At 46.9% G+C, this 13,315-nt stretch overlaps 1 protein-coding gene and 1 long non-coding RNA gene across 3 annotated transcripts in view; one reads left to right on the forward strand and one right to left on the reverse strand.

The window, feature by feature from the left end:
* Positions 1 to 7,333: 7,333 nt before the first annotated feature.
* LOC135299204 (uncharacterized) lies at positions 7,334 to 11,064 on the forward strand. 2 transcript variants are annotated; one of them, XR_010361245.1, is made up of 3 exons: positions 7,334 to 7,579; positions 8,305 to 8,381; positions 10,796 to 11,064. It is a non-coding gene; the product is annotated as an uncharacterized LOC135299204 (long non-coding RNA). The 2 variants fall into 2 exon arrangements; XR_010361244.1 differs by having other exon boundaries at positions 7,334 to 7,550.
* The window catches only part of ENPP6 (ectonucleotide pyrophosphatase/phosphodiesterase 6), a 31,904-nt gene continuing 28,178 nt past the window's right edge, over positions 9,590 to 13,315 (reverse strand). The window contains exons 7-8 of the mRNA XM_064417855.1: positions 12,955 to 13,078; positions 9,590 to 12,146 (exon numbers count right to left, since the gene is read on the reverse strand). Of these exons, the coding sequence (XP_064273925.1) occupies positions 11,923 to 12,146; positions 12,955 to 13,078 (348 nt within the window). The 3' untranslated portion in view covers positions 9,590 to 11,922. The remainder of the gene's footprint in view (positions 12,147 to 12,954; positions 13,079 to 13,315) is intronic.

The following is a 13,315-nucleotide window of genomic DNA, read 5'->3' on the forward strand; positions in this document are numbered from 1 at the left end:
CAGATGCAGGGCTGTGCTCCAGCAAGGGCTGTCCTGGGTGCCCACAGACACCGTGCTGTGCTGCCAGCTGCAGTCTCAGCACAGATGGGCTGCGCCACTTGCTGATGAAACTTCTGTACCAGAGGATGCACATCAGGAGCACAGCTACGGCACTACAGCCTTTTTGGGTCCTGTTAGCTGGTTTTGGAAAATGAGGACCTTAGTAATTAACTTTACAGGGCAGCTTGTGCACTGGAAGGGTTTGAATGCAAACCCACCTATGACCCATGTACCTGGGTCTCCACCATGCACACACTGAGCTTGTGCCACTGGGAGTGACTGCCACTGGCCATCAAGAGTGCAAACTTAAGGACTCAGAAGTGCAAACCTTTGGGCTAGGTGTGTCTTAGGATTATGGGCAGTGACAGGGACAGCAGAGGGACATTTGACTTTCTGGTTATGGCAGATGGTAGGTGCCCCTGCCTCCACAGTGAGGTCTCCCCCTTCCCTCTGCACTGCTCTTCCTTGCTCAATAGCCTTGAACCAAATCCCCATTCTCAGCTTCCTCCCTGAAGAGCTGTGGGGCCCCAGCCCCTTGCTGCCACTCGCCCCCATCATGGGGAAGCTGTGCTGAGGGAGAGGCTCTTCTCTGTCCCGTTTAGTGCAAGCCTTTGGCTTGGGCCCAAGGTGAAGCTTTCAGAGGAGCCCAATGTGCATCCAGCTGCTGCAGTTTAATGTGCTTCTTTGTGACACAAGCTGATGATGACTTTAAGATACTGGTAATTGGTCCCGCTGTAAAACTCACTTAAAGCATGACCCTGGCACAGCTCAGTAAAACAGTAAGCACCTATTTTTTTTCCTCTTCTTTTTTAACCTGGACAAAGCAGTATGGTTTTTTTTCTTCTAAAAGAGCGCTGAAAATTCCCAGGGTACTCTGTGTTGAGGCAGGAGTCAGATGAAGTCTGTGGCACAGGCATCAGGGCAGGCAGGAGGAGAGGGACAGGAACTATTTTGTCCATCATGATGCAAGTGCACAAGGTCACCCTGGTGACCAGCCTGAGGAACAGAGGTGCCAAGTCCACAGAGGGACCCCAGCTGGAGCCCTCTCCACTTGTCATGCCCTGTGCAGGAGGAGGACACCTCCAGCCCATGAAGTAGAAGAGGAAACCTAAAAAGTTCCTCAACTCTGTTGCTCTGCTGTCCCATGGCTCCCATGCCTGGCAGGCTGGCAGGTCCCCAGAGCCCTCCCAGCATCATGGGCTGTGTCCCATCTAGTCTAGATGGGACTAGTGTCCCATCTTCTCCTCCCCACTTACTTCTTATTACGAAGAAAGTCATTCTATCTTGTAACCACAGTGCTTTATTTGCAAGTAGGTGCCAGTGGACCCTGGAGATTTATTATTAATTCATTATGAAGAAACTCAAGAGTCCTCAGACCTAAGGCAGGCAATATATTTGTTGCTCCTCTGCCTTTATGGTTTTATTGTTATCTATAAGCCAATATCAAGAGACAATTACCTCTCATGCTTTGCTGTTAGGCAGCAAACAAGTTTCACCAAATCACAGGGGAAAAAAAATAAAGTGAGAAACCCACACATTTTTGCACACAAAAATAAGAAAAAAAAAAAGCCTAGAAAGCTAAAGTTTTACAGAATGACAAACAGCTTTGGAAAGCTCTTTCACTGCATTTAAAACACTTGCCAGGAGATGGGTGGATCTTTTTTGATCCAGAAACTAATGAAAGAATATTGCCTTAAAATATTTAGACCATTGCAGATTTCAGAACTGTTTGTCTTTCTAAAAATTAGTTGCTTGGGATACTGTGGAAGAGGAAGCTGCCTTTTTTGACATGATTAGTAGCAGGTCATCAGTTCCAGTCAGTTGAGACTACCAGGTTAAGTCTCAAGACAGAGAAGAGCAAGTCAGTTAGTCTCACCTGCAGCCTTCCTTCCTTCCTTCCTTCCTTCCTTCCTTCCTTCCTTCCTTCCTTCCTTCCTTCCTTCCTTCCTTCCTTCCTTCCTTCCTTCCTTCCTTCCTTCCTTCCTTCCTTCCTTCCTTCCTTCCTTCCTTCCTTCCTTCCTTCCTTCCTTCCTTCCTTCCTTCCTTCCTTCCTTCCTTCCTTCCTTCCTTCCTTCCTTCCTTCCTTCCTTCCTTCCTTCCTTCCTTCCTTCCTTCCTTCCTTCCTTCCTTCCTTCCTTCCTTCCTTCCTTCCTTCCTTCCTTCCTTCCTTCCTTCCTTCCTTCCTTCCAATAGTATAATCTCTAGACTATATTGGCATGTACTATGTGAATTCTGTGTCTCCTGACTGCTGCCTTGTGCATGGATAATGCAGTCAGGGGTGCAACTCTGGCATGGATCTCCTTGAACAGCTGGATCAGCAGGCAGAAGGAACCAGCTTCTGCTCAGATTTCTTCCAAACTGGGATCTCTGCAACTCAAGGGGAAGAGAAGGAGGGTGGATACTGTTCTCCATAAGGAAGATGAGGGAATTGGAATATCAGGGCTTAAAATCCTGAGAGAGTTCACCAAAATAAAGAGGAAAACTCGAGAATGGAGGAATGTGAGGATGTACTTCAGTAGCAGGGGATCCAAAGTTAGGACCAGCAGCTGGAGAAGGAATATCAGTTCAAGACAGAAGAAAAAAATTTTTGCATTATTGGGAGGCTGGAGGATCCTGCACTCCCAAAAGCCAGCTGAGGTGGGGAACTACATGTGCCTGCCTTCATAGTTTACACAGATTTAAAATAAATAGCAACTGACACTGTAACTGTTGTACTGTAAGCATGTAGTGCCCCTGAGCGATGCCCAGCTGGGGCCAGGAGATGGTGCAGCCCCTGAGGGAGGCAGAGGTTGGCTTTCCTGGAGGTGCCCTGTTTGTGGACAGAGTGGGGTCCTGCAAAAAGCCCTGTGGGAAGGGATGGAGAGAGATCCTGGTAGGGCCCATCTGCCCTGCCATGCTGACTTCTCCTCCCTGCTGCCCAAATTCAGTGGCCTCCTTACTCCTGGTTAACTCCTGGCCTGAAGAACAACTTGCCACCCTTCACCCAGACTAGGCACATCTTGCAAACCTGGTGAGGTATTCCCTCTGCTCAGGCAGGCCCCTAAAACACAAGTTATAATTGCTTGTCTCAACCTATGAGCCTTCTCCTCCTCATGTGTGCAGGAGGTTCCTGCTCCTGAAAGTTTTGGTCACCCTCAAGGTGCCCACATTTGTCTTATAATAAAATCTTCTCCTTTTTTCCCCCCCAGTTCTTATCATACATGCAAAAGCTTGCTGTTCATTCCCTTGCAAGGCCTGGAAAGTGCCTCAAACTTATTTTGTGTCCAAAAAAACATCTCCTCTCTCCAGCAGAAGGTCTGTGATGTATCCCAGATGTTTGCACGTGGCTGCAGTCACCAGACACAACAGATTACAGAAGGGAGATGGATGAGCACCAAACAATTTCTTCTCCTCCTGTCCCTTCTTGGAGGCAGGGAAGTTTTGCTGTTGGCTCTGTTTGCCATGCTGGTACATGAAACCTTTTAAACATCACTTGAAAGCTTTTCCATTTCTAGCTGTGATTGTCAGGGGAACTGGAAGGGGGATGCAGAACAGGTTCACATCATTCTATAAAATTCATCTTGTATCTTCTCTTTGTTTACTTTTGCCAGTTCCAAATTAGCCCATTACCATCCCTTCAAAGAGAGGAAAAGTGCTGGCAGAGATCATCTCCACCCTGTGGCTGCTGGTGGTGTTCTCAGTACAGCCTCAGGCTGTATTCGTGGCTCTCTCTGGTTGCATCCTTTTTCCTACCCTTGCAGGATTTTTGGCTAAAAATTCCTGCTTTTTGAGGCTGGGTTTGTGCCTGGCCAGCTGGGGCCCTTGTCCCTGGCTGAGACTATAGATGCTGAGCTTGTTATAAAATAATTTATTCCATCTTAGGGTGTGTTTATCATATGAAAGCTGCTAGGCCAGAGAGGGTCTCTGTGCTGCAATGGCTCCCTGTGCCCAGGTACTGAGGTACTGTGGATGGTACTTTCTTACAGTGAAGCCTTCCACCTCCCTTATTATTTGGCATTCTGGCTAGGATGGAACTGTTAGGACTGTCCTGACCCACACTGGTGACAACCAGCAAATGTTGAAAGGGAAAACAGAAAGCTGCTTTTACACAGAAAATTTCCTATGCTTCAACACTGCTGGAAATAGGTCCAACAAAAAAAGATATTTTTTTTGTTTGTTTCAAGAGAGAAGAGTATACTCAGCTACACAGAGCCAAGCAAGTGGCTAGCAGCTCTTCACTAGAGAGATCTTTTTATTTAGGGGTTGAAGCTGGTAAGAACCTGTCCACTCTGCCCTTTTTTCAGCAGTCTCAAATGAAATGCTGTTTGCTCAGTTTCCTGGAAGGATGCCAAAGCTTAACATTAACAGGAATACACCATTCCTATGGACAAGGAGTGAAAAAAAACAATCAAAAAAGTAATGTATAATGATTTGTGCTGACAGCTTTTTCTAATCAATAGTCCATATAATTCACAACAGGAAAGAGATTTTTATCAACAAACTATTTTAGAAGAACAGACTGATGGGAACAGTCCCCTCAGCCTGCACTTTGATAGAAGATAAATTCTGTCCCAGTGATGCCTCACACACACTGGATATGTGGAGAAAGGCAGAGTAGGAGTAGATGTGTGAGGAACAGCACTGAGAAATTGTGATGAAAATCATGGGGACGACATTTTCCAAATGGCACGAGGAGCTCTGGCTTGTACTGATACATAGTTTGTTTGCATGGCACTGTTTATAATTTTGCTTACACTTCCTAAATGGTATCCCTAATGGAAAATTATGATTTTCTTATAATCTCTCATGTATCTGAATTGTTTGCTGTATTTTCAGTGGGACAAACTACCATTTTCTTGACTGATTCAGAAAAGTGAACACTGGAGAGACAATGAACTGACCAGGAACAATGAAGCTCTGTATGTGAAACCTGGCTGGATAATACCTGTTGGATTGGAACTCATTGAAGCTCATTTGGGAAAATCCACCCTTGACCTCATCCCTTGCCTTTTCCATCACAGGGTACCACAGACAATTTCAGATGTGCCCAGGCCATCTGCTTCAGACATCCTTGAATGCAGCCATCCCCTGGGCACCAGGGGAAACTGTGTGACACACAAGGCAGCAGCTCCTCTGGTTTTTGGGGTCCTTCAGTGAGAGATTCATTTGAAGCCTGTCTCTGGCAGCTCTCCAGGGCAATGGGGATATGTGGCTGTCACCACTTTGCACATCCCACATGATGAGGCACTTCACCTGCCGTGGAGCAAACCCCTGTGGAAAGCAGATCCTGGTTCCATTGCCTCAGCTCCTACACCATTTATTCCTCCATCTTCCTCCTTTGTATTAATTTCCTGAGCTGCCCTAGCTGTCACATCTGCACAGCTACCAGCTGGTTTCCCATTTTTAATTGCCCTCAGAGGGCTTCTTCAAGAGCAACACCTGCTTTTGTGGGGGCCTTAATTTGTCACTGTCCAAACTGGAGGAGCAAGCATTTAAAATGCAGCCTCTATGAGTGTGTTGTATTTCTTCAAGTGCGTGATTAATTGCTAGGCTGCACTCAGCTATTTCTGCATAAAAGAGTCTCTTCTGCTGGAAAGCTCCCCACATTATGGATATTAAATATCTTCTTCTCCATAGGACCTAGGTTTGTTCATTCCATTTGTTCTTGATGAAAGAAGTTGTATGAAACGCAAAGAAAGCTCAGTGCCCTCACAATTTTATTCTGTTTAGAGGAGGAAAAATAGTTATTTTTCTTTGTCAGAAGTGTTCTTGTAAGGAATCACTTGAGATTAAGGCAGGAAGGGATGTTTCAGGATTTTCACCCAGCCTCTGCAGCAGTGTAAGCAAGCAGTTTGTATAATCCAGCTCATAAACTGCTTGAATTCTACCTTAAAAAACATTCAGCTCTTTTTTTTGTCTTCTTTCACAGCTGCTATTTGAAGACTACTAGTTTTTAAGCCCAGAATTACTTCCTTGTTATAGCTGTGCTTGGAGAATCCCTCCATGGATGGGCAAGGGCTGCTTTCCCTCTCTTACAGAATCTACTCAGTTGGGATGTGGTCAGCAGGGTTACCTCTCTCTCAGACCTTGCTTCTCATGGACCATGAATGAGCTGTAAGACAGAACCATATTGCTGCCTACTCTGGAAAGCAAGGACACAAAGTCTCACACTCCAAAGCTCCACCAGTATGGAATACATGGAAAAAGTATCAAGGGAGAGTGCAATTTATAGATGGAGGGAGGGAGGGAGGGAGGGATGGATGGATGGATGGATGGATGGATGGATGGATGGATGGATGGATGGATGGATGGGTGGATGGGCAAATAAGCTCTTAAAAAAAAAAAAATAATTTGTCAGAGCCTCCCTCTGCCCAGGGATCATGTAGAGGGTGTGAGCCACCTCTTGGAAATCAGAAGCAGGCTCCTGCTGGGTCACTTGGTGTGGTCATGTCCTTGCAGGACTAAAACTAACCTGCATAGGGGGTACAGTGAATGCCAGTGCACTGGTTGTTTTAGTGATGTAGGATGGGCAGCATGTGGGACTGCTGAAGAAAGGTTAAAACTGCCTGTAATGATCATGTGGCCTGATTGTATACATTTATGTGGAGCCTTTGCATGGAGGCAGCCCAGTGAGAGCAGCAGGCTGAGTGAGCGTTCAGTAGGGACTGTGGGTGATCCCCTGCAAGCCTGACCTGTGTTCCAAAGGCTTTGCAACAGCTGATGTCACCTCAGCCTCCTTTTTTCTATCTGGAAAGGAAACAATGACAGTCTCCAGCCAATTTTGAGGCTTAATTAATATTCATTGAACAATGTATCTAAGTGATGAGTAATGTTTTAGTGTATTATTAATTTATTGGGAAAAACAGAAGGCTGCTCAAGAGCTGTCAATGCCCACCCTGGCAGCCACAGAAAATTGGTTGGTCGTGATGCCAGCAGAGAATGCTGACATTTTGGGGCTGGCTGGCTCCCTGCAGCCCCCTGGTGAGGAGCGGAGGAGCATCCTCTATGTGTGCACTGGTGTCCCTTGCTCCTGAACACAGATACAATCCTGGTACTAAAATGCCTCCAAGGCCAAGGGAGGATCAAAATCAACTCCCAGGAGCTCAGCTAAGCCCTGACCTGTGCTGGTGTGGAAAGTGGGCACCGAATTTCCCCTTCCTCAGCCCACTCTTCATACCCCACCTCACCATTTCTTTGCTACCTGTGACTCAAGGATTCCACATCCAACCTGGAGCCAAGCTTCAAGTGGACACAAATAGAAGAGCCACAGGTGAGTCACTCGCTCTGCTCCCCTCCCCTCCCTGCTTTTGTGTGTTTTGTTCCCCAGCCGTGGGGTCAGGCTATAATGACAACAAAGGCAGCCTGGGATGCAGCCCAGGTCCTGAGAGCGGGGATTACATCCAGCTGGTTCCTCTCTCCGGTCATTTAGGGCCGCGTACACACGAAGGTTCTGCCCTGCCCACTCATCCTCCTGGAAACAGGAGCAGGTGGGAAGCTTGCTCGGAGCGCTACATAGAGGCAGCAGGTTTGGGGTGAGGAGGAATCGGCCGTAGCGCAAAGGGTGAGGGGAGAGTTCAAGGGGAGAAAGCGGGGGAGCTGCGATAGGAGCCGCAGAAGGAAGGAGCAGCCCGATCCCGCCTCTCCTCAGGAAAAGCCGGGATCATGTCGGGCCCGGGGCGCGGTGTGCGGGCCGGCCGGCAGGGCCCGCTCCGGGGCCCCTCAGGGCCGCGGAAATGGGAGCGAGGGGAGGGGCGGCGGGGGCACATCTGTGTCCCCTTCTGGGCTCCTCGGTGCATGAGGCACGTGGGGCTCCGGGAGCGGGTCCCGCCGAGGGCAAGAGACCGGCAGCAGCCCTGGGCGGTGCTGCGGCTGCACAAGGCGTTCCGCCTCTCGGCCAGACACTGGGGACAGAGCAGGGCAGGCCGCTGGCAGCGCTTTCCTGAGGAAACTGGGCTGGCAGAGCTGAACTGCTGCAATTGATACGGATTTGGGACAACGTCATGGTGGTTTTTAAGTCCACAGCAATTTTCATGTATTTGAAATATCAGAATTATCCATACAGTCCATATAATGCATGCAGTCCATCTCTATGTAGCTTGAGAATTACTGTGTCCAGTCAACTGTAATTCTGAAATGTTCTTATTTTTGAACCTTGCCTTAACTTAGGTGTGTTTCGATACTTACACAAAAAATGTTTTCCTGTGTATGTGAAAGTTGTCTTTTAAAACATCTGTTAAAGACGTCTTGTGCTAAAATGTAGGGTTTCAATCCTTCCTCTTCTACTAGGCCATGTTTTCTTAAAAAATTCCAGTTGGATTTGCTGCAACCTGCCGTCTCTGCTATGGCCCTACAGGGAGAAGAAGGTGAGGAAATGTTACAAGGAGCTTTTCCAATGCCTTCCACTTCCCTATGGCCAGAGCTCGTTTGGTCTGCACCTCCCCTGAGGTGTGTGGGTCAACATCTGACAGATGCCACAGCACCAAGCCTGACAGAATTCAAGAAGCATTTGGACAATACTCTCAGGCACATGGTGTGATTCTTGAGGATGGTCCTGTGAAGCGCCAGGAATTGGACTTGATGACCTTTGCGGGTTCCTTCCGACTCAGAATACTCTGTGATTTTGTGATGTATTAGTTAGGAGACAAGGAAGATGACCAGCACCACAAAACCCTCTCATTCACCCCTTATTTGCAAAGTCTCTGTACTTGTGAAGGGTGCAGGCTGGTGTCTGGGCCAATGAAGAAGTGTCTCCACAGGGCTGCAGTCTGTGCAGACAGTGCAGGCTGCATGCAAGGGGATGCTGGAAGGCTCACCCGCTGAGCCTTAGCCAGCCATGCCACTTGCATGGCCACCAAGGTCATTGGTAAAACGGGCTCATCTTATTTAGCTGTGAAATTGCCATTTTTGGCACTATTATGGGGAGCTGACTGAGACTTATTCCTGTGCAGGTATCCCCTCAGCACCTCCCTTTTCTGAGGACCCATGTTCATGGAATGTGAGGGGAGCATCTGGCAGACCTTGGCAGTGCTGCTGGGTCAGGGGGAGTCCTGCTGGGAATTAAAGGACTCGTTGGCGTACCTGCACCTCCATCATCCGCTCCCTGCTCTTTTGTCAGTTAATATTGGGAAAAGGAGATAAATTCTGCTGAGTAGGCTTGGAGACTTGTTTCTGTTAAATTAGTCTCTTCCACGGACATTGTTGGTTTGTGGAACTTAGAGTGGAGTAGGGACCCTTTGTCCTTGAGGCCTGTAGCGTTGGTTTTTGAGGTCTTGTTGACATTTGCACCATCTCCCACTGGGAAAGGGGGGCTCTGGACAGCCTGAGCCTCATGCACCCTCACACCACGGACAATGCTCTTAATTTCTGGGCAGCAGCTGGTATGATGGTGACACAGTAGGCTTAGAGAAGTGGGTCTGGAGGGAGCATCCAGGGCTCACCTCTCTTCTTACAAGTGCAAAATGTTTTGTCATGTCTGTTGCCTAGTGGGAATGACGTGTTCCTGAATGGATGTTCAAAAGGTTAAATAATGAAATACATCTGGAAAAAAGGACTGTATATACGAGCTACATCATCTCATGTGATGCATTTAATGTCCTTAATTTACATGCTGACAACTTTGCCATTTCTAAACAATGTTATCATTTGTCTTTCTGATAATTAATCAGCACAAGCTTCAAACACTGTTTATCACACTTTGATGCAGCAATTAGTCAAGAATGGCAAAGTGTTGAAGGGACAGTTTTGGGCTATTTTTTTTCTTCCAAAATCTTACAGTATTTACAAAGAAGTGCTTTTTCTAACACCATTTTAGAATTATTCACTCATTCACAATCAGTCATTGTATAAAAACATCATTCAGAAATAGTTTTTAAAATACACCCACCTCCATTGCATAGTATACAGAAAAATAGGTGAGAGTTAAGACACTTGATTTTTGAATGAGAATGTGAATTGATTCAGAGGTATGACATTTCTGAGGAAGAAAGATGCACTTTTCAAAAGATAATGAGCTGTAGTTCTCCTGAAGCTAGTGAGCTTCTTAAAGGTCTGCCATCAAATTTTGCTTTTACAGATCAAGATCTTTTACCATACACACAATGCTTGCATTAAGGTCAAACAAATCATATTGCAATTGGATTTACCCTTCAGTATTTGCACGTGGACACCAACAAATATGAGTTACACGAAGTACTCACAAGGATCAGTGTTGGTTTCATGTGTCATGGCCCATCTGTGGAACTACTCAAGGGACCCAATTTGTTATTTTCAATTTCTGTTGGTATAACTGAGGAGCTGGATATACCCTTATACCTTTAGAAACATTTCTTCTGTAGGAAGACCTTGGCTTCTGCTCTCTGGTAAGACCTAAAGTGGTATGTTGTGGAGGGGTTAGCAGGCACTGATGGTGTCTTATCCTGATGATTTTCAGACAAAACTTGGTAATTTGGTTATCTTGTATGCTGACTTTTTTTTCTTCTTTTTTTTTTTTTTTCCTTTAAAAATGTGCTCCAGTGATTTCATTAAGCCTGGTCCGTTAAAGAGCACCAGGGAACTCTGAACAATAGGTGCTTGTTTTACAGCTACTGCAAATGCTTCGAAAGCACTAAATTGCCTTTTATACTCAACAGTCTAATAACAAAGCCTGATTTTTTCAATTTTTCTCCCAACTGATTTGATGGTTCACTTGAGCTTTAATAACACATTACATAAATCTTTACAGCTAGTACAGAAGTCTTTTGTCAAGTTTAATTTGGTGTTTGGTTTTTTTTCCCCACAGTGTAATCATTCAGCCTTAAATGCACTGTAGCACACATACCAGGATCGTGCTTGTCTCTGGATCCAGAAGAGTAGTAAGTCCTAGAGGTTTGTTTTACATGGGGAGGGACCTCAGTCCTTCCAAAGGCAGTTGTTGCTGAAAGCTCCTGGTTCAGAGGTATATCAGATAAAGTGCTGTGCACTCCCGAAGGCACCTCTGGCAATAGCTCTGTCTTCTCCTGCTGTTTCATTTAACTTTGTTGTTACAACTTTGCTTGTGCTTGATAAACCCATGGTGGAAAAAATCCCCAGGATTAGCTGGGAGGGTGGGACATGTATCAGTGTAGACCTCTCTCCCTGCTGCAGAATAAAGGGAAATGTGCTGATCACTAGGCGGAGGTATTGAGAGCAAAAGCTGATAGAAGAGCAGTAAATGTTGAAAAAACTTCAGAAATGCAATTGGGTATAAAACATCAAAATGTGATCAGATTATATTATCTTCACCAGGAAATGCAGAGAGGCTGTTAAATGCCAGACTTCCCCATCCTATGTTCTCCTGACCCTTGTGTGTCCAGATGTCTGTTCATTTTCCCACTGGCTTTATGGTCCCTCAGCAAAGCTCTTGGCTCTTTAAAGACTGTGTCTGTATAGACAGGGCTCAGCTGGTGCTGTGAGGAGATGATGGGGCTCTGCTGCTGCTGGAGCTGGAGCTGAAGGGGTGAATCAGGAAGAACCCAGACACATGCAGAGAGGTTGGTCTCCGCTCCTGAACATCTCAGTATGGCCAACCAGAGTGAGCTCCTCAGTGAAAGATGCTGGGGTGAGATGTGTTTGGTGCTCAGAGATCCCCATGTGCACCCACCAGAAAACTTTGTGGATACCCAGCCAGGATTCTGCCCTCACTGGCAGTGCTGTAAATCTAGGTGAGTGACACCATTGTCCCTAGCTGTGTTTGGAGCAGCACAAAACCTGGCTTCATATTAAAATCATTGTAAATGCAGGATTGGTCAGATTCATGCCTGGTGGAGCACAATGGAAGAGTGGGGGACAGCACTCTATTAATGACGCTATTATTCAAATGAAAAACTTTAAAAAAACAAACAGAGAAGGATGGAGTTGCTGGTGACACTGACTGACATTGTTCAGGGGTCACAGTAAGGAGATCTGCCTGGAGAACAGGGAGAGCAGAGCTAGTGCCAGGACACAGCTGCTGCGTGGGGGGAGTGGTGCCAAGGGGACTGTGTTTCGGAGCATGCACTCCACCCTGGACCAGGAGCCATTGTTGGGCAGTGGCTGTACTCCTGCCAGGCTGCACATGATGTTGTAAACATCCACAGATCTGATGGGAGGCGCTCGGTAGTTGGATCGGAAATCTGCAGGCAAAAGAGAGGAGATGGCATCATGCAACTTGGGGCTCAGCCCCTGGAATGTGGGGTGCTGTGGGGCAAGGGCTCCTTTGCCTTTCTTGGGACTTACCCACCAGGCTGGGATGTGTCGTACTATACAATTTAGAGCATAGCTCAGCAAAAACATTATTTTAAACAATTTTATTCATTATTTTTATTCTAGACCAATTTTATTCTAAAAGCTAAAAAAGCCCTGAATTTTTAAGTACAGGAGCTGCTTTACTGCATGTGCTTGATAGACGTAATAGCCTGACATAACTGTATTGCACATTCTGCTTTCACTGGTGCAATACAATTAGCCTGGTACTCTGCCTGGTGCTCTGCCCTATTTAAAGGGCCTGATGAAGTGGAAACCAGGAGTTATGTGTCTGCCCATGAGACAGGTGGGTGAGTTATGCTGCAGCCTTCCCAAAGAAAGTGCCCTGCTGTAGTGAGTCTGAATTCCCTGACAAAAGCAGGATTAATGTGTTTCAAATAGAATTGAAAGTTTAGGCCAAAATTTAGGAAAACAGGGCAAAGAGTTAGTAACTGCACTGGGACATCAGAGAGAGGCTGACCGAACCCCTTCACATCTCTCTGCCCTGTTTCTTCAGCTATAAAATAGATGCAGTGCAACAAACCCTCCCTAGTGAGGAAATTCTGCCATCTATTTGTAATTTTTTGGTGTCGCAGAGAGCTGCATCGGGGTCCTGATGTGCCAGGGGCTGCAGGGATGCAGGGGTGAGGACCATGGGGCTGCAGGGGAAGTGGAACACCAGGGATGGTGTCACTGTACCTGGTCCATATGCGAGGAAGAAGCCTCTCATGTCCATGAGCTCGTTGTCGTAGCCATGCCAGCCATTCTGCCAGGCCTCCTTCCTCCCCGTCCCGTTCTCCCAGTAGGGCAGCTTGTCCCTGCTCTGGGTGACAACAGCAGAGCATGGTTAGTGCCTGCCTGCTGGGCTGTGCTAGGGCACTGTGGGGTGCCATGTTATGTCTCCATGTGCTGTACCACCCCTTCAGGCCCCACACTGTGCTGTGACCTGCACAGGAGCTCATGCCCAGGAGGGGTGACCCCTCCTGACAGGCTTTGCTGTCTCAGTGAGTAACCACCTCCCCCTCCACAGGGAGGGGAGGACAACTCATGTAGATTTCTG

Source organism: Passer domesticus, chromosome 4 (assembly GCF_036417665.1).
Source record: "Passer domesticus isolate bPasDom1 chromosome 4, bPasDom1.hap1, whole genome shotgun sequence".
Taxonomy (NCBI): Eukaryota; Metazoa; Chordata; class Aves; order Passeriformes; family Passeridae; genus Passer; species Passer domesticus.